At 37.3% G+C, this 21,402-nt stretch overlaps 1 protein-coding gene across 2 annotated transcripts in view; it reads left to right on the forward strand.

Moving 5' to 3' along the window:
• Positions 1 to 203: 203 nt before the first annotated feature.
• Positions 204 to 21,402, forward strand: part of chchd6a (coiled-coil-helix-coiled-coil-helix domain containing 6a) — a 56,837-nt gene continuing 35,638 nt past the window's right edge. Inside the window, exons 1-7 of one of the 2 annotated variants that reach the window (XM_043225214.1) lie at positions 204 to 279; positions 376 to 488; positions 1,084 to 1,162; positions 1,274 to 1,370; positions 1,891 to 2,035; positions 17,442 to 17,465; positions 19,295 to 19,378. In XM_043225214.1, coding sequence (XP_043081149.1) covers positions 234 to 279; positions 376 to 488; positions 1,084 to 1,162; positions 1,274 to 1,370; positions 1,891 to 2,035; positions 17,442 to 17,465; positions 19,295 to 19,378 — 588 coding nt within the window. In that variant the 5' untranslated portion in view covers positions 204 to 233. The remainder of the gene's footprint in view (positions 280 to 375; positions 489 to 1,083; positions 1,163 to 1,273; positions 1,371 to 1,890; positions 2,036 to 17,441; positions 17,466 to 19,294; positions 19,379 to 21,402) is intronic. The other variant, XM_043225215.1, reaches the window with a different exon arrangement.

The following is a 21,402-nucleotide window of genomic DNA, read 5'->3' on the forward strand; positions in this document are numbered from 1 at the left end:
TTCAGTATTTATTAGACAATGTTACAGGCCTCTAAACCTCGATAACAGTTAGAGATAATTTTTTTACTTTAGTGGGATTATCCATTTTTTTAATATAGTTGGACATTCGAGTAAATCAGCGCTGACTAATTTGAGTGTTTGTAAAAAGTGAGCCTTATTGACTACAACTCCCAGAAGCCTTTACTCTAGATATATCCTGAAATTCTATTGGCGTATTGCACTGTCGTTGGCCAATGATGTTTCAGGATACTGCCCCTTACAAACGGTCACTTCCCAAAGGTAAGATGCAAATCTGTCAAACATATCGCCGTATTAACGGTACAATTTGTGTTCGTTTCAGTTAAAGACTAAATATATATATATATTGTATTAAAGATCTATTAACGGAGCTTCAGAAAAAAGCGATGGGGTCCGGAGAAAGCACGACAAGGAGAGTTTCTTTCGGCCTAGATGAGGATGACAGGGTGAGGATTCTGCGTGGAGTGAAGGTAAATCCCATATTTACCACCTACCGATCATACTGGTTTACGGTAGGATACTATCTGTTAATGTGAGCTTTGTTGCGTAAATTTGCAGTCAGGTTATCCAAACGTCCTTCAGCGAACGGGTCGAGTTTAGAAAAACAGTTCACAATGTTGTTTCACGTCTCTGTCATTTCACAAAAACATCAATATAGAAGTTTTTCGTCTATTTTAGCCCACACATGATTGATATTTGAGTCCTTGGGGTTTGAGAAACCGTTTTGGCAGTTGTGTGTTGGACGGGTACCTTGCTAATAAAAAAGCAAGGGCAGGTGTATAGTCCTGTCGGGACGTTCAGCGTGATAATCTTGTAGTACTCTTTGGATAGAGTTGATTACAGACTGTAGAGTATCTGTGGCTGATGCTTTAGATCACTAGGTGAGGTCAAATCATTTTTTAATAAAGCGCGAATCATTAAATCATTCAACCGAGACCACGTGCCATTTTTTTTGTTATATCGAGTATGCATTTGCTGCTTCCTAATGGCGGGAAGAATTTTATCAAATATGAGCACTTTTATAAACATCTGTATGACGTCTCCATATCTTTAACCTTATTGTAGCTGTCTGAAGACGTGCTACAGCGCATGAGGAATGAAAGTGCTGATCCAAGACCACCTGTCAACAATAAAGAGAACTTAGGTATATGGTACAGTATAAATGTTCGCAGTATATATGCCTATAGAGTTGCAATTACTGAGATATGTGTGATTCAGTTTAAAGATAATCATTTAAATATTTTTGACCTCGCAGGCCAGCAGACTCGAACATCCAGCACATCTGACCCACAGTCTCCAAAAACACAGGCCAGGACAACTTTTCCTGACTCTAAAGAGGAGCTAAGGAAGAGGTACTTTAGTCCGGGATTTTCAAATTGGGAGATAGTTTTTCTTGACAAAATCCTGTTTTTATATCAACAAAATATTAAAATCAACAATACAGTGCCATTTTGAGCTGAGATGACAGATCTTACACTCCACAAATATTATTCCTAAACACAGATTTACGACACACCCTTCCTTTTCACTCTGAAGAACCTTCTAGTTCTTTCAGAATCACTGTGTATTTTCAACATTTTCAACCAACCCATGTAGCATTTTTCCCAGTTAGGCTTATATGTATTGATTAAAATATGACATGATTACTGAACATTGTAGCTCTCGCATGTAAAGAGATCTTAAATTAGAAGAGGACTCAGTTTTTCCTGGATGCTGTTCAAGTGTGAATCATGCTGTTGAAACGAGCTTAACAACAACGGGAAAAAATACTGACATTCTGTGGTAGGATTGAGAACTGCAGTGACTCATAGCCTGGCAACAGGCTTGAAAATAAAGCTCTGTGTGTGTGTGTGTGTGTGTGTGCTTGTTCAGGTATGAGCAGCAGCAGGCCATTATACAGGAGGAGTTGGCTCGTATCGCACGCAAAGAGAGAGAGGCAGCCCGACAGGACATCACTCGAGCGGTGCAGAGAGAGCGAGTACAGACACGGCAGGAGTCTGAGAAAGCCAAACAGCTGGTGAGACTCTTCTACAAACACTTCAGAACAGCACAATACTTCAGGACAGAAGTGTAAGGACGCATACAAGCACGCTCTAACTCCAGTGTTCACTGAGACCAGCAATTTGATTGCTGTACAAAAAAAGTGTTTTTTTTTTTGTCACGTAAGGACTTGAATTTCAGGGCAGTTCGGTGGCAATCACATTAGCGTAAATGTCTTATGGCACCATGGTAATACCGTTTTGGTGCTATGGTAATGCCATATTTTTATAAATAATAAATAAACTGTTAGGGTTCATTACTATTCAAAAGTCAGTAAGATTAAAAAAATTAAATGAATCAGCATTTTGAATCTATTGAGTCACTGTAAAATTACGGCAAGGGAAATTCCTTCACCGCAAAAGCCCTAACTAAAATTAGCAAGTTTGAATTAAATTGGCACTAAGAAAGTTTAAAGATTACAGAAAGAAATTTGTACAGATTAAAATGTATTAAAATAGATAGGAAAGTTTTCAATGTAATAGTACTGTTTTGCTGTTGATCAAATAATTGCAGCCTTGTTGGACCTAAGAGACTTCTTTTAAAACAAAGTATTACTGGCCACATACTTGTTATAGTGTTATATTGAATAGTAAAAAAAAACAAATATTCTAATGATTTTGATGGCAATATGATATTAAAGGTTGGTTAAATAATAAAGGTTAAATAGTTCCCCCAAAATGAAAATTCTGTCATCATTTACGTACCCCTTGAATAGTTCAAAACCTGTATAATTTCTTTGTTCTGCCGAACATAAAGGATGATATTTTGAAGAAAGTCTGTAACAGGCTGAGTCACCATTGACCATTGACCATAGTAGGAAAAAATACTGTTGTGTTCAGCAGAACAAAGAAATTCATACAGATTTGGAAGTACTGAGTAAATGATGACAGAATTTTCATTTCGTGTGAACTCTTCCTTTAAGCAGTATTGTGTATATACATTGACTTTAATATGCTTTTTTATGTATCCATTAAGTTTTCAAAGACTGTGTAATCAGGCTAATTTTGCAATTCTTCCTTCCCTGGAGGTGTTTTAATAGCATATTCTAATTTAAGTAGCGACAGTTTTTTATTTTGTATCTTTGATTCATTTGTGAATCAGTTCAAATGGTTTGTTTGAATGAATTATATCCAAACTTTGATTTAACAGTTTGTTTTATTACTCAAGTAGCGTGGTAGAGATTATGAGCTTTTAGGTTTTTAGAAACGTTTAGAAATCTGCTGTTTTTTCTTTGCATATTTAATAACATGCTTTATAAAACAAGACTTGACTAAAAACGATAAAGTGCACCATCACCCCAAATGTTAAAATGGACTGAGAAACCAAAATTCCCTTGATCTTTTGACATATAAGAGGTTGTTTTACTATAAAAACATATTGTTTCAGAACTCATAACTTTCTTATTAGTATAAAAGCAGCTTATATTGAAGCCAGTGTGCCAAAACAATAATTGGTTTCAAAGCTGTGGAAAAACTTGCCTTCCTTCTGATTCCAACATTAGGTTTGTCAGTGTTTTTTTTAAAATTGTTTTCCTTTACTGAATTCTACTGTGGATTCATGTAGAAACAAAGCGCAATGTGACATGGGGTTTTCAGAAAGATTAAAACCAAAAGACGATGTTGAGCTAACTATATTGGGTCCAACAGTAAAGTCGCACCACACAATTGTGTGTGACCTCTATTTCTTAGTCTGTTGAATTGGTCATGTGATATGAGTGCTTATGCGTTTTTAACTGGAGCATCGATCTGTGAAGAATGTAGACTGTCAAGCATACAAGTGGTAGCCAGTCAGTGTTGGGTGTAATGTGTTACTGTAATTAAATGACTTATCCACTAAAAATGTAAAGCAAGGAATTACAGTATTTGTGTTACATGCTGTAAATAATTTTGATAGTTCCAAAATCAAAATTTTAAATCAAAATTTCTAATTAAATTTATATTGAATGCAGCATCTTTAAACCTCTGTGCACCGGCGCATTCACTTTTCGTATTTCCTGATTCACAGAGAAACCATAAAATAAACTAAAGACTAAAATCAGTCGAAACTAGAAATATATGGACTTTAAAGCTTGAAGCGTCTACTTTTAAATGTATGAGCTCGAATCGAAAACATTTTCTGATCGCGTAATCCGTATGAAAGCGAAGTACAGTCTGAAATCTAAGTACCTGCTTTTAAATCAACTAATTCAAATCGAAAACGAATCTAATTATGTAATTTGTATGAAACTAAAGGGAAGTACTGTCCTTCCTGTATCTCACCTAATTATATGCAGTCATCTGCACGCAAACTTTACGTATAATTACGTTACTTATTGAGTAACTAAATTACTTTTCAGACAGAATAATTAGTAAAGTAATTTAAATACAATATCGATTAAGAAATAAGTAATTGTAATTAATTACTTTTTGAATGTAACTTACCCAACACTGTAGCCAATCATAGCCCATTCCAATAAAGCATTCTGATGAAAGGAATCAAAAACAGGACAGAAAATAGCATATTACTTCTGCATTACGATGTTTGATGTAAAAATCTTTAAACCATTATAAGTGGACCTCGGAAAACAGTACAAAATAAAAAAGCAGAGGCAGTTCATGACTCCTTGAATGCATAAAATTGCTTTTATAAAAGGCAGATTAAAAAACCCAACATATGTATGCTTTTTTAGCTTTGCCAAAGTAGTTCACAATTCCGCAATAAATAAATATAATTAAAAAGTTAAAAAAATTAATAACTTCTATTCTTATCTTCGTTATTTTCCAAGTTGGAAGGTTTTGCTCTTAAATGAAGTCCCGCAGGGGAGGAACACTCTGCCTGGTCAAGAAACACGCTACTGCTCTCTTGACACGGGTGAAATTGGCTTCTTTGAATTCCACTCAGTTTTTTTTCTTTTGTCCCATCTTTCACTTCCTCTCATCCACTTATTCAGGTCCTTTAGGGATTGTGTCCCTTCACTCTTGGGCCCCTGGAGGTGCTGCCTTATCTAGTCAGTGCGAGTTATACATCATATGGCGTTGTCGTGTAGCCATTGGAGAACTGTGTGTGTGATGTGGTACATGATGGTCTGTTCCCGGAGGGTACTGTGGAACGTCTTGTTGGTGTGTCTTATCTGAGCTCTGACATGTTCTGGACACTTAATAGAAAAGCTTCCCCTGGGCTCAAGCTTTGAAGAGTAAACGTGTGTGTCTGTGTGTGTGTGTGTGTGCAGGCAGGTTGTGAAGGTAATTATGGCTCAATCCTCCTATTCATCCTTGAACATCTCTCTCTATTTCTTTCCCAACCTCAGTGTCTTATTAGCAGATGTGCGAACATGGCCAGATGTCACCACAAGCCTCAGCTGCGATTCTGATGTTTGTGTAGAGTTCTGTGCGCATTTCACACCAGTAAAAGTTTTTGCTTCACTCCCAAAGTTTGTTTTTGACATGTATTATTAGTATTTATATTTGAACGACTGATTTCTTTCATAAGATTCTAAATTCAATGGCCAACTTTTGTCGGAGTCGGTTGTCTTGTTTGTCTGTGTGAATTGTCTTTTACTGTTTCAACTTAAACTTCAGTTGAAGTTTAAACTTCATGTCGGTAGTTAACAGTAGTACTAAGATATTTACTGTTTATTAAGGTATTTATTAAAATATTAAGCAGCCCAGCTGATTATGTGAGCAGCAAATCAAAGAATTTCTAAAGGATTGTGTGTCACTAAATGATGCGGAGCGTTTAGAAATAGTACATTTAAAAACATTCAAATAGAAATCAGTTTTTAAAGATATTTGCAAATCTTTAAATTATAATGAGTATAAGAGACTTTTTCCACCAGAAACATTAAAAGCACCAAACTTTGAATAATGATTGTAGGTCTAGATACATGTAACATTATATACATAAACATCAGTAGTATGTTATACTAGCTTAACATTAATATTATATTAGTAAGTGACAGATGAGTAGATTCTTTAAATAGTATTCCGTAACAACAGCTATTACACGTTTTCTCCTCCCATTTGAAAGTTGAAAAGACCATTTGTTTAGCCATTTTAACCATTTTAATATTTCCATTTAGCACCGGATCTTTTCTGTTGTTTTTAGTCCTAAAGTACAATCCTGCAACCTGTCAGTTGAGAACCACTATTTTACAGTGTGTAAACTGTGTTTAATTAGCTATGCTGATAAACATTTTGCACGAAACTGGAATATTGCGTAAAACATTTGCAAATAAAGCACCTTTCCATCTAATCAAGCGTCACAGAGAACAAAATCGTCACTTTCTGGTAAACTAGCATAAAATATCACTAAGACAAATGGAAAAACCACTGAATATAATAATTTTTATCTATGATACATTACTGTGCATTTAAAATAAATACTGCCATTGCTTTCGGAGGCGACTGCCAGCTGTTTGCATGGCAACACGTTTGTGTAAGATAATTTTATAGAAATATTTTGACAACAGACTTTCCTAGGTCCGCTGTTTAATCAACTTTATTTTGCGCCAAGTCAAATGACGTTTTTAGTTTGCATGGATGGATTTATTCGATAAGTGTCTTTCCAACATAGTGCATGCACATTTTTTCTTTCGGGTTAAAATCTTTATCCTACTCAAATGTGCACTTAAGTTTCCATTCAGTGTTTTCCTTTAATGCGGTATTCCAAAATTTGCATAAAAGTAGGTGGCTGGGATCATGGCTAGCGTCTCTGTCCGTGATGCCAGCCTCTGTGTGATGTAGATGTAACGGGAAGCCTCAGCATCGATCAGAATGAAGCTGTGACATGGCAACTCCTTTCCGTTCTGCTGGTGTGTTTCAGAGCTCAACATCAAGGTCTGTGCCTCTAAATATTCATGATTATCAATAATGTCCTGATCACTGGAGACTCTCTTGTTAAACATATCAGCTTAGCCATCTGAGGAGGAATTGATCCTTTGCTATCCGTTTCATACAAAAGGATGTTGCAAAATTGATATGCAAGCGTTTCCGTAATAAATAGTATGCAAGTGTCTTCCAGTACATGATGACAGCATGAATACACCTTGATTTGGTATTTTTACTCTGCCTCTGTAACAAAGTGAAGTTGAATTGAGTGACAGTCGTGTTTTTGGGTTGTGTGTACAGTTCTCGTCCGGCTGATCCAGGCGTTTGAATAGGGCTTTGCAGGTGTGTTATTGGTGGAGTTGCATCTGTTCTTCCTGCTTACATGCAGTGTTTAGATTGGAAGTGGTTTATGTAAGAAGTCGCAGAGTAATAGTCCCAGGTTAGGGATAATGTTTTACACTTATCAAAACATTCATTTGCAAATGTAAAAATGTATTCCTGCGAAGTATAAACTGTGAACAGGGATTCCTACTGGGTTGAAGTGAACTGTAGGGGGACTGTGAGTTAAAGAAAATGTAGTAATTAACAAACGAAATGAAAAGCAATCAAAATGAACCACTAACTAAAAATAACTGAATTGTTCGCTAACATTCATGTGACAGTTAACCAACATTCTATTATAAATATAAACAGAATTTACTCTGTAGCACGGAATGCCACGGAATTCGTAATTTATGTATTTTCTGGTTGACTAAAAGAAGGTATGACGCTTCATTTGAATCATTATATGAAGGACACGAAAGAATATGAATATGAATCCTGCATGTTCCGTTTACCCTTTATATGTACGAACGGCAGAGACGTGGATTTGTTTACTAAACAAATACCGAAGCGCACGTGAACTCCCAGTGATTCTCAGCGTCTGCATCTCACCACATGAACGCATGAACACATGGGCACCGGGGTAAAATGTGTACGGTACCCAACCTTGTCCCTCTGGTGATTAGCAAAGAATGAATTGAAAGTCGGTGGGTAATATGCTGGTTTCATGTTGACATCAACATTAGCTTGGGATTTGTTTTTAAAAATGACTCGTTTTAATGATTCAGAGTCGACTCTTTCGTCTCTTTTGGGAGACGATATCTTTATACTCTATGCATTTTCAGATTTAAAACTTTGTTTTCATTCACTTAGAGCCATAACAGACTGCTCATTTTCAAAACAATCCACTTTAGGAGCTCATTTTTTATTTATTCAGTTCAGGGTTTATTTGGTTTGTATAGCTTTGCATTTGAGACATGTTTGTTTGGTTTGCTTTTTTTTTGCTTTTGTCTAACTGATTTGTTTCGTGCCGTTTATTTCCACTTTCGGGGGGAACAGCTTTGCGTTCGCGTTATCATTTTATCTTTTCATTAGACTGATTTGTTTTGTTTTCTGTGAGAATACATTTGCGTATTGAAGGAGTGAATTGTATGAATAAATAGCCTTTTCATTGAACAGATTTTTTGCTCTTAGTGTGAATGTTTTCCATTTGATACATTTTGTTCTTTCATTTACATTAAATTTTTTTTTTTTTACCTCTTATATTTCGCTTTTTTCGTTTCCCTCTCATTGTGCGTTTGTGATACCTTAACTATTTTGTTTCAGTCAGTGCGAATGTCTCCATTTAGCCTTTCATAACACGCGTTTCACGTATCCTTTCATTGCTGTTTTTGCATTCAATATTTAATGACTGCTTCACGTCGAGTATTGCTGTTCTCTAAGATATTGTCTTTCAGAAAGAGGACAGTACAAATGTATTAAAATGCAGTAATGCGTCACCTCCGCCCCTGCGCTTAGCACTCAGACTACAGGAACGCTCTTTCTGTGAAACGCACCATTCACTGTCTGTTCGTCTCCTGCCTTATTTCCTCCATCCATCTGCCGGGGCCTGCGCGAATTGCCCTCCATGAGCTCTCGCTGTACATGACAAGCCTTCACGAGATTAATAAAAAATAACGTTGAGAGTTGGGGGGTGAAGGGAGAGAGAAGGGCGAGCTGTGGGTAATTTCTTTGCTCTTAAACGCATTAATGCCGTTCCCTGGCCTGTTGGCGGAGAGAGGTGATAAGTTGCATTTGCATTTGGCACTCTCTTTCCACAGTTCCATTAAAAAGCTCGTCTCATTAACACCGCTTCACGCTCGCCGCCGAGCTGCCCGCCTGCTCCTCTAGCTCAGTTGTTACTTATGCATGAGAGATGCTAAAATAATCGGAGTGCTTCTATAGCCTGGCTTATCTCTCCGTGATAAGGACTCTGATCCTTTTCCAACCTCTCGTATCTGATTTTGCGTCAGATGAATGATGTTTTTTGAATCTGCTTTTTGAGTGTACCTGCGATGGTGTGACATCATCGCGCAGAGCTTCACACTCGCGTGTGAATGTGGGGCTCACTTCCTGTCGTTCGCTTGAATCCGATTCCACAGCAATTCAGTTTTACAGTATGGGATTATCATAATTCATACATTCTCCTGACAAGTATTTTGGTGTTGCACTAGTATTTCATTGGCGTCTTTAAATATTAATGACCTTTCTTTGAAGATAATTCAGCGCATGTAATAAAAATAGTGTAAATTCAGTTGTTAGACACTAGATGGCGGAATAACTCTTTAACACAATGTCTGTGTCTTTTTAATGTCTGCCAAATCTCAATACAATGCCCAAGAGGTCTTCAGTGCTAATTGGTATTGTAAAATGTTTCTGGTGCGTTATTACAGTATTTAAATTTGGAATAGTAGTCAGTGTTTTTGTTAACATTATCTATCTTGAAGTGGTTTTAGCTCGTGAGCAAGACTGTCAGGTGTTGATTCTTTTGGTTTGTCTGAGACTAACTTAAGTAGTGCGCTAGATTTGTAGGATCACTTTTTTGCCGTTATTTTCTTCGTTTCTGATCCGGTCTACTATATAAAAAAATATGTACTACATTATATAAGTATTTTGTTTGAACTTTTTAAAAAACCATAATTAATTCCCGTAATGACGAAGCTGAATTTTCAGCACCATTACTCCAGTCTAGAGTGTATCTTTCAGAAATAATTTGAATATGCTGATTTGGTACTCAAGAAACTTGTCTTATTAAAATTGAAAACCGTTATGCTTATGTTATACTTGCATATTTTTGGCGGAAACCTTGATACACTACCATTTAAAGGTTTAATTAAAAAAAAGTAATACTTTTATTCAACGAGGACAAATTAAACTGATTTGAGGTGACAGGAAAGGCATTTATAATGTTTTAAAAGATTACAGTTTCAAATAAATGCAATTAATTTTTTACGTTTCTGTCAGCAGAGTATCCTAAAAAATTGTTTCACAGTTTGCCCGAAAATATGAAGCTTGTTGAACTTAAATTCATCAAGAAAGTTATTAAATTAAAATGTAATAAACACATTAGAGAAACAGTAGTTTCACTAAAAATCTTTTGTTTTCTCTCTCTCTCTTTGTGTATATAATGTATGCATACATAATATCGAATAAGGTTTTTTTTTTATAAAACTACTGTATTCATGTGTGTGCGTTAAATATGAGTTGCGATTGTAAATGAAAGATTTATCTCTTCATCATGGCTGTGGAGCTCCACACACCTCATCACAGACATCAACATTTTCCCCTCAACCTCCAACAGAAGATAACAATAAGCACACGCCGCACCTTGTGAACAATTCATTTCTTCGTTTATTTATTTACCTACTTTCATCTCTCCTCACCGTGCAGTTTATCAGAGAAGCTCAGTGTGAGTAATCCGGTGCGGCGGGAGAGAGAGAAGAGAGTCGGTCTGGTAGCAGAGTCCTATCAGTAATTGTAATCTCAGGCCTGACATCTTCCTGCATGCAAAGCCATTAAGACTCCAGCGCTCTCTGAGCTCAAGCCAGGCCAGAGCTCAGGTAATTGCCAGCGGGGCCCGCGGCAGGCAGGTGGAGTGGATAGATTTTATCCGGTGCTCCCTGCACCGTTTCTTCCGTTCTAGCGCCGCTGTTGGAGCAGGAGTCTGGGATAAGAGGGAATTAGGTGCAGGATTAGGTCTTGTGTTGTCTCTGCGTTTGTAAGTGTTTACTTATCACTCTGTCGGAAGGGCTTTTTTTGAGTGTGTCACAGGTTTTTCTGGTAAGCGTCTTTGTGTCAGTTGAGAATGAGTTTCTTGTTTCCATGTCAACCTCGAAAAGCCAGCGTTTATGACAAAAGTATGAACAATTTGTTGTTTTGTACTTTTTGTGACTTTTAAGTGACCTCAGACTTAATTTTTGAAACACATGGAACAAAGCAAGGCTCAATACAATCCTGTGTTTCCTAGGCTCAACATGAATATTGAACATTTTTTTTTGTTTTTAGACTATTGACAGGAACAAGAGACCAGAAAATATTTGGCAATGTACAAAAATTTCTGGCTGCATACAAACCTGTACGAGCACCAAGGCTGAAGTTGTCTGAAATATGTTTTTCTAGACGGCCTGAAGAAGAAATAAAACATTTACGTGGAAGAGAAAATTTGAACGGAATGAGTTTGAGTCATAATTTTGTATGTGAGCACCAAAACATTTTTACATGAACGATAGCCAACGTGGCTGAGGTTATTTTGAACAGAGAAAAGTAACTTTTGCTGCATTCAAACCTGTGTTTCTTGTACGATCATCAAGCATTTACATGGGTTTACCACTAGGCCAAAACCAGGCTGCCTGGTGGAGTAATAGAAAATTAGTTGGGAAGAGAAAGTTTTTGTCACTTTTACTGACTGCATGTTACAAAAGAAGTAGTAATTAATGAGCACCAGAACAACAAAGTTTAGTTTCTCTTTTTGGACATTTTGCCACTTTGAAATGATCTTTTGAAAAGGGATTTTGTCTATTTTTTTGGCAAAAGTCATTTAAGTTTTTCTGCATTCAAACCTGAGCCTTGGTGCTCATGCAGAAAACACAAGTCTGCTTAAACGTCTGCTAGCCGCTAGGCCACTGCTTTTTTTCCCCAGCCTGCCTTTTAAGAGCAACAGAAAATTAGTTTGAAAGAGAAACTTTGTTTTTGGACTTTTCTTTCACTTTTATTGACTTTAAGATTAGAAAGGAGACAGGTCAGAAAATTATCTGAGCGGAGAGAGGAAATAAGATTTAAACCTTTTAAACCTGGATTTAAACCTTTATTTCCCATATGAGTGCCAAAAATTGTTTTTGTCAATGGTATATGGTATTATCACAATATTGAAATTTAGTTGCAAAAAAGTTGTAATAATACAGTATGACAGTTTCAATACCTTTGTGCTTATAGCACAAATATGAACATTTAAATACAAGTAAAACTGCACAGATTAAAAATAATTGAAAGACCAATAGATATCATTAACCTTGTTAATGCATTAACATTATCAATGAACAGAAGCCACAGTTGCTAAGTTATTAGTCTTTGTTAAAAATAATAAAACTCTTAGTTTATGTTAGTTCAAGTTCATTAAAAAACATAGTTTATAATAACACAGTTAATAATTACTTTGATTTTAGCAGTGCGTTATTAAATATTTGAGTAACTAAGATTAATGAATGTTTAGAAGAATTCTTCATTGGGAGTTTAACTAATTAGTTAACTAATGTCCAGTAATGAAGCCCCAATGTAAAGTGTGACAGAATAATAAAGAATTTTAAAATAAATAACCTATCGGGACTCTATATTAAAGTATTTCACGCTGTGAATGAACACCGGTACGAATACAAAAATCTGAATGGATATTTAAATAATTTCAGTTTGAAAGTAGCGCAGCTGCCTTTGTTTACAGGGTTTACTGGGTAACGGCTGTGTCGCTCGTCTCTCACGTGTTCTTCAACGTGCTTCTCACTCGTTCTCGTTTACATTGTGCACACGTTGTCTTCGACGTAGCTTACAACAGCGTTGTGCATTTAACCAGTTAATAGGAAAAGCGTTCTTTTCAATACGTTCAAAATTCTGAATAATTTGTAATATCACGTTCATTATCGTGATATATCACATTACAGAATACCGGCACATGTCTGTGCACCGCATGCGATATCCGCCAGCCCCACATCTCAAGGCTTTTTGTGCTTTTTAAAAGGCAAGTTCAACTTTTTTTGTAACACTTCTTGACCTCAAAATTTGAAATGGGGCAAGAAATTATTTTGGGAGAAAGATAGATGAGATAGAACTGGGACTAAACCTACATGTGTTAACTTGCTAGGCTGTTCCTTGAGCATTTCAAGAACGAAAGTACAACTGTGATGGGTGATGGAGAACAGTATCATTTAGGGGCAGGTGACCCCTGAAGGCGGTCGGGATTATGAGTGCTAGCTGTACGCTTTACCCGCCATTCAATAAAGGAAGATGAGCATATTAAATTTTTATACCTCAGGAGCACTTGACCGTTCCGGGCTGATTCCCGTGTCTCTCCCTCTGGTGCCGAACGAATCCCGACCCTCTGTCAAATAGTTCCTCTAGATTTGTCTTGTTGCTCTAATCTCTTTTCCCTCGTGTCATCAATATCACGTTCGAGACCCTGCTCGAAAATGACATCGGCTCTCTCTGACACGGTGGTCGGATCGGGCTCAGATAAGAGGCGAAACGCCGGCAGAGAAATTATTCATGGCATCGGCACGAGAGAAGCAAGTGGCCCTTCCTTCTCCTCCCCAGACGACCGCAGCGGCGTGCACTCTGGGTAGTCAGTTTGAATATTAAGTGCTAATTTATTGCGTAGCCGGGAGCTACGTGTTAAATAAACGCAGACGAGTAAATAGACGAGAAAAGCGGGAGGGAAGCTGTGCCCAGATATCAGATGGCAACGCAGCACATCCAACCTAGAGGGGATGACGGAGTATAAACACACACCGCGGGACACAACAGATGCAGTGTGAGTGTGTGTTTGTGCAAGAGACCAATCTGAGAATACGCGACAACTGTTACTCATGGCGAGTTTCAGTCACATAGCCTTGAAATTAAATGAAATGAAATGAACCTGAATCAGTTTTTCATATGACACAGGTTAATCAATAGCCGTCTGGTAAGACCGTTATCTGGACGTTTCATACGGGGAGAGCATTTAATTGTGGATTATCATTACCAGAGGTAGTAATAAATAGAAATGAGCTGCTTTAATTATGTTTTCTAACATGGTGTCGGACTCAAACATTTTAACAACTAAATCTCGTTTTCGTTCTGGAAACACGTAATACTGAAACTTTTAAGTGTACTTGAGAACTGGCAGTGTTAGATGCTGTAATGCAGCGCTTCTCAACATTTTTGACTCCACAGGTCCTTATTGTCCACAAGAATAATCAAATACCTCGCGATTTTTCCAGCTTTTTAAGGATTGAGTTTCTACCCTAAGCTTGGCAGTACTGTAAAAATGAATATTCATTATAAAAATGCCAGTGAAGTTAGATGTTGTTATTAATTTACTTGACATTTAAATGACTTGTAAATCACACTTCTCAAATTAGGCTACATCATATTAGGAGTCTTTAAGGGTACGCTTGGATCCGAAAACCTTTGCGGGTTCGGGTCCAAAATTCGACGTGTACCTCGGAAATGGTTCGAGGTCGGTATTAGTTGCCTCCAGGTCTCGGTTAATTTGAAACAAATGTGCTTTTCCAAATGAATCCATCAGGAAATAACCTACACTTGCTTTATCACGGTGCGTATTGATGACTTTCTTTGCTTGAATGAAAAACCTCAGATATTTTTCAAAATATCAATATCATTAGCAATATTATAAATGTAATCGCAAATGTTTTTTTAACATTGAAAAATGTTCTTTGAGTTCTAGAGCAACTGAAACTACACGCTGAAGCTTTACGTGTGATGGAGAACTGTGATAACACATTATAGCTGACGTAATGTGTTCAGCAGCCTTCAGTTCATCATTCTTCCAGTCTCCTCACTTCTTCTTGAGCGTACGGCCTGTCACTTTTCATCTATCCTGGCCTGAATGTTGAGTTACAGCCTAACGCACACGCATGCACCATTGTTTACGGTAAACCAACTCCGAGCAGGGCTCATTTCTAGACTTATCAGTGTAATTCATGCTTGCCTGAGTATTATCAGCCTGCTCCAGATCCCAAACAGAGCGTTACATGAGTGCAGCACGCCCATCAGATTGGCTTTGTCACCACAGAGTATTTAAAGAGGATAAATAAAGAAATGACAAGGCGTGTGTGTAGTCAGAAGCTCTCTCTGTGTGTGTGTGTGTGTGTGTGTGTGTGTGTGTGGGTCTCAACAGGCTCTGAGAGTTCTTTGAGACAGAGTGATGAGTTTGCCGTCATTGGACCAGCAGGGAGCAAACTCTCGATTCTTCAGCTAAGAGTTGTCATAGAGTCACTTTAAGTTCCTCAAGAGGCTATTTCAGGCTGACTGCAGTCTGTTGGGATCGTGGTAACAACCTTTGGAGCTTTGCAAATGGCATTTTATAAATAGATACCTATAAATGATATAAAATGAAAATAAAATGTTCCTGTCCAGCTCTAACATCTTATGAGATAAGCAGCTTTCACAAGTAGCTCATATCAAGCTGTCTTTTTATTTTGTATTTCAAAATAAGCAATGAAATTTTACACCTGTGACCACACACGAGTTGAAATCTGTGTTAATGCGCCAATTTATATTAATAACCCACAGATAGGCTGATATACTGTATGAATTGACAGGAAAGTGATTTTGTTATTTATTAAACGTGCGTGTCTTTTATCGTGTCATTGTCATCCTGTTTTTGGAAATCAGTAAATATACATTTTACACACATGTAAAATGGTATGCAAACAGCAGGTCACCTACCATAACATCACTATGTAGCACTTTTTTTATTATTATTATTATTATTATTTTTAACTATTACAAAAGTACATTTCTCGGTTTTTAGAGTTTATTTAAAATGAAACGCATCTTTTTATTATTTTTTACAATTATTCCACAATTATTTTAATCTCCAAACTGTTTTACATAGTTCTGCTATGCTTTGCAATAAAAATAAATCTTAATTTTTGTTAACAGCGCTGATTTTCGCGAATGCAGCAAAGACGTGAAAAAGGAAATGAATGATGAATTAATTTTGAGCTGTTTTCCTGTTAAAAACATGCAAAATGAACCTTGTTTGTAGGTTTCCTCTTGGTTTTTCCTTTTGCTTATCGCTGTAGATCCATGCGAGCTCTGGCAGTGTTGAGTACTTGGCTTCAGCAAGCAGACCAGATTACCCTCTCCTCCATGTTCATTAAATACGTGTGAAACGCCCTGCTGCTGCTCCTATAATGAGGAGTGAATTCCATACCACATAATACATTTGTTAGCACCCAATTTACAGTTGCAATTAGGATCCCTTGGAGATTTGAGCTTGGCCTTTTACAGTCTCCTTATCATGTTTGATACTTAACTGGTCCAACACAAAAAGTGGACTTAAGATGTGGACAGTTTGTTGAAGTCGTCAGAGAAGATTCTGTCCTATTTTAAACGTTTTCTAGCAAAAAAAACCCATTGCTTAAAGTCAACATTAAATCAAAACTGACCCCATTTACTTTCTTAATTAATGTCCTTGGGCATATTTTGGATGATTCATTGGTGCATGTTGTTCTAAAAGTGTTTTCGTTGCCTCAAAATGTCTTTTCTTTTTTGGTGATGTAACCATATGAAATTTATCACTTATAAAAGTATTATTTGGGAAAAATTAATTCTCGGTTTGAGCCAGAAATGAGTTTTTGGTTTTGGCAGAAACCGTTTTAAAGGGATAAAATTATTAAACGAAACTCTGATGTTTAAGTAGATTTCAGCCGAATTAAAATTTTAATTTTGGTATCGCTATAAAAAATTAAAAAAATATATAATAAACACATACACATTTTATTAGACTTAGACCCCTAACATTGGCTTATAATAGCAATAATAATGCAAAATTTGCCTGCCAAAATTTTGACTGGTCCCACCAAAAAAGTTTCTTTTTAGCAGTGTATTTTAGTGTAACTACTTTTATAGGCAAACATGTTGCTCTACCATTATCCTTCACAATGCAAAAATGCTTTTCTAGCCTACATTTTTGTCAAGAAGGATTTTCTTAGACAAATTAAAATTATTGCCTTGTTTTCAGAAAAAATTGTAAAAATAGGTTTTTGCTTGGAACAAGTAAAATAATCTGCCAATGGGGTAAGTTTAATAATCTTATTTCAAACAGAAAATAATATTCTTTTTCTTACCCTGTTGGCAGATTATTTTGCTTGTTTTTTTGAAGTAAAAACAATTTTGACTTTTCTGAAAACAAGACAATTTATTCTTTGAATTTAACAATGATTTAAGAATTTGTAGATATTTTGGCTGGAAACAAGGCACAAAATCTAGCCTAGAAAAGTATTTTTTTGCAGTGCAATAGTCCTGCACCCATTGAGCATTTAGTTTTTCCGTAAATTAGTTTTTTTTAGAGAAAATGTGAAATTTCAATGTGGTTCTGTTTTCTTCAAGTCTTGAACATGTCATCATATGTTGTCGAACCATTTCCGACCGATTTCTTTTTCTGTAGCTAAGTGTTAAGTGATGTTTTCCTTCTTACTTCTCTCTCTTTTTCCCTTTCTCAAGCCTGCCTCCGAACTGGATGCCTGGGTAAGCATGGCCTATTCCACAGTCATTGTTACATTTCTCTCATTCACCCGTTCTTCCTTCCTATCTCCGCGCGTCTTGTTCCCTCCTCGTTTAAACATGGTGTTTTGGTTTTCATGCATTAAGCTCCGATTGTGAGCATGCAAACCGTGTCGGCCGTCGCGGCGGTTTCGGAGCTACCCAGCTAGAAAATTGCATATGATGCTCGTGCTGATGGAGGTGATTTACTGCTCGCTCGAGACAGGAGGCAGAGGGAAGGGGGTGATTATGTATGCCCGTAATTTGGGGTTGTGCTTTGTTGTGCACTGTTGTCTGGCTGCTACAGTACATGCGCCTCTCTCCCGGTCAGCGCCACGGGGCGTCTCTCCACCACAGCGTTCGCGCACGTGTGTGTGTGTGTGTATGCGAGGAAGCGCGACTGTGTGAATGCCGTACCCCGCTGGGCTTAATGTATCTGTGCCTCGTACATAGTTGCGGAATGAGGGTAGCTAATTACAGGGGGGGGATGCGCGCGTGTGTGCGAACACGCCGCTTTCTGCCTTGCCTTGTCGAATATTGTTTGAATACTTGATCTTTTTGCAGCTTTGAACTCATTTTTGCATGTTAGCTTGTGCTTGCCGTATCTCTGGATGTTGTGCGAAGTAATCGCCGCTATTGCTTTTCAATGGCACAGATGTTTGCATGCTCACAGATAGTCAATATCATCTCAGACAGTCAATCCCCCCTGCTTTGTGCATGCGGAATCGGTGCCAAACGAGCCGGTCGCGTTCAGTTATTGCACACCTGTTTGAGCGTCACACGCGCGGACGAAATCACCTTCAAACTTGTGTACGTCGTTATCTTGCGTCCTCCCTTTCTCTGTTTATTTTTGGAATCCCTCAGTGTTGTAAATCCTCCTCAATGCTTTATTCGAAGGCTGAAAATCTTACACCAGCTGTCCTTTTCCTAAAGTCTCTGGCAAAGTCTGCAGATCGGTTTTAAGAGCTTTTGGTCCATGCTGTTTGCGCGAGGCTGCACTGTGCAGCGTCCTGCATCCGGCCTCTCTTGAGTATGGTCAATAGTTTTGGACCAGTAGGGACATATGCTGCCGAAAGCATTTGCTAATTCGCTGTCCAAGAATCTGAAAACCTTGACGAATCTTTCGGAAATGCCAACAAATAATGAAATTCCAAAAATGACAGTTGGACTTAATGTTCTAAGCTTATAAGCCTTATGGTATAAAAAGGTTTTTTAATTTAATATCACCAACTAGATCACAGGGCTCGAGTCTGGGCAGTGTGTCGTTTTGTGTTTTGCCACACAATTATTTTTAAGGAAGAATTTTATCATTGGTTTCTCTAGCTGTATTTTTCACTTGCCTGGATCAATCAGGCCATAGTTCAGATTTTTATATTCTCACTGGCTTCACCAAGGTGTTTTTTTTTTATGTATGCATGTATGTATGTATTTATGTAACTTGTTTATTTTTCTAAAAATAATAAAATATAGCAATTTTTGTGTACTAAATGTTTATTCATTTATTTTTTTAAATTCTTTGCGAAAAGCCTCTTAATTTTTGAAACTGGTCAGTCTTCAAAGACAATTGAATGGCCACCAATTGAACTAAAAGATTTTTTTGCAGTTTATATTTTCTAGAAACAAGTTTTTGTACTGAAGTGTTTAATTATTTATTTTATTTGAATTTAATATATTTACTTATTAATATATTAATATATTTAATATATATACATAAATTTATAACTGCTCTAATATTGTAATATTGTAAAAAATATTGTATATTGAGAAAACTGATCAATGGAATGACACAAAACTCTTCATTTACTTCATTCCAGGGGAAACAGCTGGATAAGAAGGAGGCAGAGCTAAAGGCGCTAGAGGCTTTCTACAAGGAACAGATCACACAACTAGAGAAGAAGGTTGGTGCCTTCCTGTCAGTTTAACCTAATTTATCTCTGGTATTTTTTCCAGTTTTGTGACATTTTTTTTTTAAACATGCTAAATGCTGATAGGTTGAAATGGCTCATAGATACTAATGCTTTTAGTGGGTAAATGCTCATATACCATAGTACGGCATCTGTGGCATTTCTCGGAAAAGCCTTGAAATGTCTTGCTTTTAAGTTCTCCCTTCCCGTATAATTTTCACAGCCGATCCCTGACATTTTCGAGAAATAAAAGTTATGACGCAGAGCATCAAGGAAAGGTATGCATAAGCAGGAGGCAGCCTCTAGATCAGTGGGTGGTTAAGAACTTGATTCCAAGCTGTTGTCAGTTTTTCCACTTCACACAAGGCTATAGTTGTTGAAGACGAGACGCCTCTGTTTGTACACAACTCTCGTTATGCCATAATATTTAAGGATGAAAGCACCGCTTCGGCATTCAGTCGCTTTCAGAGAGAGATAATGCCCAAACGGGCTATTTTCCACCGCCCTACCTTCAACCATCTATCCTTTGTAAATGACTGGACAGAGATCATAATGGTTCATACAGCACTGAAGTGGGAATCTGAAGTGCATTGGCTCCATTTGGATGGGCAGCAACGCCGACTGCCTTTATCCACTGGGTTCACACCTTGATTGACCCCCATTGGTGTAAAAAAAAAAAATGAATAAAGTTACGTTAAATGGAAAGGGCTTGCTCGGCGCGGCGAGGGGCAATGGTGCAGAAAGTGCTTTAACCAAAGCCTCAAAACCATTCAGCTATTGGCAAATGAAGTCAGAGTCGCTCTCCAAGATTTGTGATTTTCCTCAGTCCCCCCTCTCGTTCGTTTTCTCTCTTTTGCCCTCCCTCTACCATTTTTTTCCTACGCTCGCTCTCTCTGAGGTCTTATCGATTGCATGCAGCAGGCAAAAAAGTGAGATTTGCTTCTTCCCCCTCTTTACCAACATGCCGTAGGAAAGCGGCCCAGCGTGTAACAGTGGCCGTGTTGTATGGAAGTGGGTGTCCATTAAAAAGGCATTTTTCAGGAGGTTGGGTTACCTTATTTCCCAGAATGCAAAGCAGAATTTGCACAACTACAGACAAAGAAATATTATGACGTACGAGTGTAATAATGTCAAAAGAATTTTGTCAACTTGGTGGAGTCGCCTTATTTCCCAGAATGCAAAGCTATATTTGAAGAATCTCAGAATAAACAACATTGTAACCTGGTTGCTTAGTAACATAAGAGAGGTTTTGTTGAATCTTTTAAACAAATTTCTCAGACTATGGTTGTTGAGTCACTTTGTTTCCCAGAATGCTCGGAAATATTTGAAGAACTGCTGCCAACAAAATGTTTAATGTTTATTTGGTTATTTAGAGTGGTTACGTGCATTTTTCAGAATGCTAAATTATGTGAAGAAAACTTGTTTATGAAACATTGTGATATAGTTGTTTAACAATGTTAAACTAATTTGATTCGCTTGAGTGTTCTATGCAATGCCTGTGCATTCTGGGAAATAAATTGAGCAAACTGACCACTGAAGTTGACAAAAATCAAACTGAGCCATTAACATCCTGAAGAAAACTTTGAATCTCCTCCACATAAATGTACCGAGGTTCTATAATCTGTTTACCATATTGACTGGAAAAGGATGTTTTCACGGTCAGTGTTTCATTTTTAATAAGTTGGGGAGCGGCGGAAACTAGCGACCTGTCCTGGCTGGAAATAGTATTAACATTGTAAAACGAAAGCAATCTTTAAAAATTGTGCAGGAGGACAAAAAATGCGACATTTTAATAATTTTGCATTGTATTCAGCAATTGCAGAATCACGAAAAACTGGAGGGACTAATAAGGAGTTAATCACACTTACAATCGACAGCATATAACAATATAAATGCCACTGATCACACTCATGCTCCTAAATATGTTTTACAATTCGCACATTTCTATTTTTACTGCTCCGATTGTGAAATGCTCACTCTTTAAAGCCCTGTTGAGTCGCCCTATTTTCCAGAATGTA

This window comes from Puntigrus tetrazona, chromosome 23 (genome assembly GCF_018831695.1).
Source record: "Puntigrus tetrazona isolate hp1 chromosome 23, ASM1883169v1, whole genome shotgun sequence".
Lineage (NCBI taxonomy): Eukaryota > Metazoa > Chordata > Actinopteri > Cypriniformes > Cyprinidae > Puntigrus > Puntigrus tetrazona.